The 3,882-nt window shown below is 68.2% G+C and overlaps 1 protein-coding gene across 1 annotated transcript in view; it reads left to right on the top strand.

Moving 5' to 3' along the window:
* The first annotated feature begins 133 nt into the window (after nt 1–133).
* XPNPEP2 (X-prolyl aminopeptidase 2) overlaps nt 134–3,882 on the top strand; it is a 7,037-nt gene continuing 3,288 nt past the window's right edge. The window contains exons 1-12 of the mRNA XM_019473482.1: nt 134–179; nt 1,117–1,190; nt 1,310–1,420; nt 1,509–1,572; nt 1,767–1,865; nt 2,009–2,095; nt 2,199–2,345; nt 2,460–2,561; nt 2,673–2,754; nt 3,146–3,341; nt 3,535–3,624; nt 3,731–3,840. Of these exons, the coding sequence (XP_019329027.1) occupies nt 134–179; nt 1,117–1,190; nt 1,310–1,420; nt 1,509–1,572; nt 1,767–1,865; nt 2,009–2,095; nt 2,199–2,345; nt 2,460–2,561; nt 2,673–2,754; nt 3,146–3,341; nt 3,535–3,624; nt 3,731–3,840 (1,208 nt within the window). The remainder of the gene's footprint in view (nt 180–1,116; nt 1,191–1,309; nt 1,421–1,508; nt 1,573–1,766; nt 1,866–2,008; nt 2,096–2,198; nt 2,346–2,459; nt 2,562–2,672; nt 2,755–3,145; nt 3,342–3,534; nt 3,625–3,730; nt 3,841–3,882) is intronic.

Genomic DNA, 3,882 nt, shown 5'->3' on the forward strand with positions numbered 1-3,882 from the left:
ACCCCCCCCCCCATCTGCTCCGGGCCTTGGCCCTCCCATCCAGCACCCCTCGCAGGAGGAGGGACCTGTCGCCCAAGGCACTGGGGAAACGTCCCCTCCACTCCCCGTCCTGCTGGGCACCCCCAGGGCAGCCATGCATGCCCTGCAGTGGATCGCAGCCTGGGCGCTCCTGCTCCACGGTACGTTGGAGGGGCTGGGCTGGGAGGTGGGATGGACTCGCCAGGAGACGGACACATCCTGGGACCCCCCCAGGAACCAGGCTGGTCCCAGCATGAAGTACGTAGGGGTGTTTTGCAGCAGTCTGAACCACAACTTTGAGTGAAGCAAAGGTGGGTTTGCCCTTAGGGAGCCAGGGCTGTGCTGTTGCTCCAGCCCCGCTGCCCTAGGGCAGGGGGCCGGGCTGTATGGAGGGGCTAATCCTGCCTGCCTGACCCCAGGGACGAGCTCTGGGGAGGTGACGGGTAAGGAGCAGCTCCCAGGGGCATAGAGACCAGGTGTCCGAGGCCACACCATGCTAAGGGTGACCCATTCCCCCATTGCCCCACGGACCCGAGCCTGGTGCCCTTGGCCCGAGATGAAGAACCTGCCCGCAGACTGCAGCAGTAATGGAGATGGAGAGCTTGGGGAAAGGCAGTGCCGGTGGTGGCACCAGATGCAGAGGAGTGCTGGGGAGAGGCCGGGTCCTGCTGGGGCACATCCCTGGCTGCTGGCCAGGTCCTCCCGCAGCCCCAGCGCCAGGGATGCTCGGGGCTGGCTCCCGCCAACCCCCTCCCCAGCTCCAGGCACGGTGGGCACTAGCTGCGCCTCGTGAGGATCCCACCGCACCCCCTGGGGCCCGTCCTCAGGCATGCCATGGGCGCTGGCCGTGCCCGGGAGCATTTACTTCCTCTTGAGCTAGGTGATGGTGGTGGTTTTCACCCACTATTGGGTTTTCACCCACTATTCCTGGGGCTAGAAACACTGTTTTTTGCAAAAAGCCCCAAAGCTGGGCTGGCTCAGTGTTTGGGACTGAGGACAAGGGTCACAGCTGCCCCGGCACTGGCTCTGGGCTGGAGCAAGGAGCCAGTGGGACCCCGGGCTGCAGCCTGAGGCTCCAGGGTGTCCCCATGTCCCCAGGCTGTGCCGCAGGCCGGCCACCGCAGGCTGCCTCTGCCAGGAGCGACGTCCGGGACTGCTCCGTGGACCCACCGGTGAGCCCCACCGTGCCCAGCCCTCCCCGTTCCTGGGACACCCAGTGTGGGGTCACTCCCGCCCAGCCCCACCACTGCAGCTGGTGCCCCCCCCAGCACATCTCCCCTTGTGCCACCAGTACCTGCCCCCTACGGCCACCAACACAACAGCGCGGCTCGCCGCTCTGCGGGGCACCATGCGAGCCCACGGCATCCATGCCTACATCGTGCCCTCCACGGATGCCCACATGGTAAGGCAGCAGCCTGCCTGTGCCCCCGGGGACAGGCTCGCTGGCCGGTGCCCACGGCCGCCTCTCACGGCTCCATCCCCGGCTCCAGAGCGAGTACATCGCCGAGCGGGATTCCCGGCTGGGCTGGCTGACCGGCTTCACCGGCTCTGCAGGTGAGAGCATCCTCACCGCCCCGGGGTCCCTGCTCGGGGGGCCAGCACCTGGCTGCCTGCTGGTCCTCATCCTTGGGGATCCTCGAGGCAGGGCATGGTCCACACAGGGTGTGGGGCTGGGGGTCCCTGGGGGTCCCCGCCAGCTGCCTGGAGAGGGTGGAGAGGTGACGCCTGAGTCCCCACTCCTGTCCCAGGCACCGGCGTGGTGACGCAGGACAAGGCTGCCCTGTGGACCGACAGCCGCTACTGGACCCAGGCAGAGCGGCAGGGGGGAAAAAAAAAGGAGCTGCAGAGTCCAAGGCAGTGGGGGGCAGGCTGGGGCGCTGCTGCATCCCCCTGCCCCCAGGACACCCCCCCCCAGCCCCAGCCTCATCTGGGCTCAGCATGGGCCGGGATGTGGTTCGTCCTCGCGGTGCCACCCAGCTCTCTCCTGCAGCCTGGATCGAGTCCATCGGGCTGTGGATCCTGGAGGCGGTTCCTGTGGGGGGGAACATCAGCTTGGACCCCTTCCTCTTCTCCATCGGTAGGGTTGGCCATCACATGGGGTGACCCTGCCTGACGTGAGGGCAGCTCCCGGGTGTGGATTTACCAGGTGCCCCCAACCGCGGGCTGCTTCCCCCCCTCAGACACCTGGAACAGCTACAGCCGGGCTCTGCACGGCTCTGGCAGGACTCTGCTCCCCATCGAGACCAACCTTGTGGATCAAGTGTGGGGTGACCAGAGACCCCCTCCAGCCTCCAGCGAGATCTACAGCCTCCCACCAGCATTCACGGGTACGACTGCCGTCCTCCCTGAGGCTGCTGGGCGGATGCTCGCCCACAGCAGCCCCCAGCCCGGGGGGGCCGTGGTGGTCCCTGAGCTGAGCCAGCCGCTCGCTCCCCTCCCAGGAAGCAGCTGGCAGGAGAAGGTGGCTGGGATCCGGCAGCAGATGGAGCAGCACGTTCGACGCCCCACAGCCGTGCTGCTGTCAGGGCTGGAGGAGACGGCCTGTGAGTAGCCGCAGCACCGTGGTGGGTGCGGTGGTGGGTGCCGCGGGCTCCGAGCCCTGGGGGTGAGAGGGCAGCTGGCGGGAGCAGGCTCGGAGGTCTCGTTCCCGGCAGGGCTCTTCAATCTCCGCGGAGACGACATCCCCTACAACCCTGTCTTCTACGCCTACACCCTGCTGACCAACACTACCATAAGGTGGGCAGCACATCCGTGCGGGCACAGGGCACAGACAGGGATCAGCACCCACCCCCCGCTTCCTTTCCAGGGCCAGCACTCACGGGACCCTCCCCTGGGCCAGCTGCCCCCTTCCCCAGAGCCCACCGCGTCCTGCAGTGCCCAGCCCCATTGCGTGTCCCCTCCAAGCCCCACATCTTTCCCAGGTCCAGCCCCCTCCCTCCCAGCACAACCTAGGGTGCAGCCCCCCCACTCCCAGCCCACCCTGGGGTGCAGCACCCTCCCTTCCAGCACAGCCTGAGGCCGACCCCCGTTCCCAGCCCAGCATCCCCCCAGCCAGCCCCCAGCCCCCTCCTCTTCACCGGCATGCCCCACATGGCCGAGCTCGGGGGGCGGGGGGAACCAAAGGCAGCAGGCCGACCCCACGGCCGGGGGCCCCCGCCCCCGCGCGGCAGTCCCTGCAGGCAGGGTGCCCGGGGCCGCTGTGCGTGGAGCTGCGGGAGTACGGGCAGGCACGCACCCACCTCCGCCACTACGCCCAGGGCAACGTCACCATCTGGCTGGGCACCGAGTACACTACCTACGGCCTCTACAGCGTCATCCCCCAGGTGGGGCACCGCTGTGCGCCGGCGCTGGCACCCGTGCCACTGAGCTCGGCCGTGGGTGACGTGGGTCCTGACGGGCTCAGGGACGGCCCCATGCCACCAAGCTGCGGGGGCGCAGGATGCGCCGCAGCCATCCCTGAGGCAAGAGAAGCGGGTGACCATGCCCGGCTGTGCCACCCCCAGCCTGCCCTTGCAGGAGAAGCTGCTGGAGGACAGCTACTCCCCTGTCATGCTGGCCAAGGCTGTGAAAAACACGAAGGAGCAGAAGCTGCTGCGAGCTGCTCACGTAAGGGCTGTCCCCATCCCCGCAGCCCCAAGCAGAAGTTGGGGGGCAGCCAGGGGAAGCGGGGTGCTGATGCACCCCTCCTCTGATGCTGCTGGGCCACCCCCAGGTTCGGGATGCGGTGGCTGTCATCCAGTACCTGCTGTGGCTGGAGAAGATGGTCCCGCAGGGGCAGGTGGATGAGTTTTCGGGGGCACAGCACATCGACACACTCCGCCAGTCAGTGCTGCCACCGCGGCCGCCCCCCCCCCCACACCCGGT

The sequence above is a fragment of the Aptenodytes forsteri genome, unplaced genomic scaffold, assembly GCF_000699145.1.
Source record: "Aptenodytes forsteri isolate BGI_AS27 unplaced genomic scaffold, ASM69914v1 Scaffold455, whole genome shotgun sequence".
Classification (NCBI taxonomy): Eukaryota; Metazoa; Chordata; class Aves; order Sphenisciformes; family Spheniscidae; genus Aptenodytes; species Aptenodytes forsteri.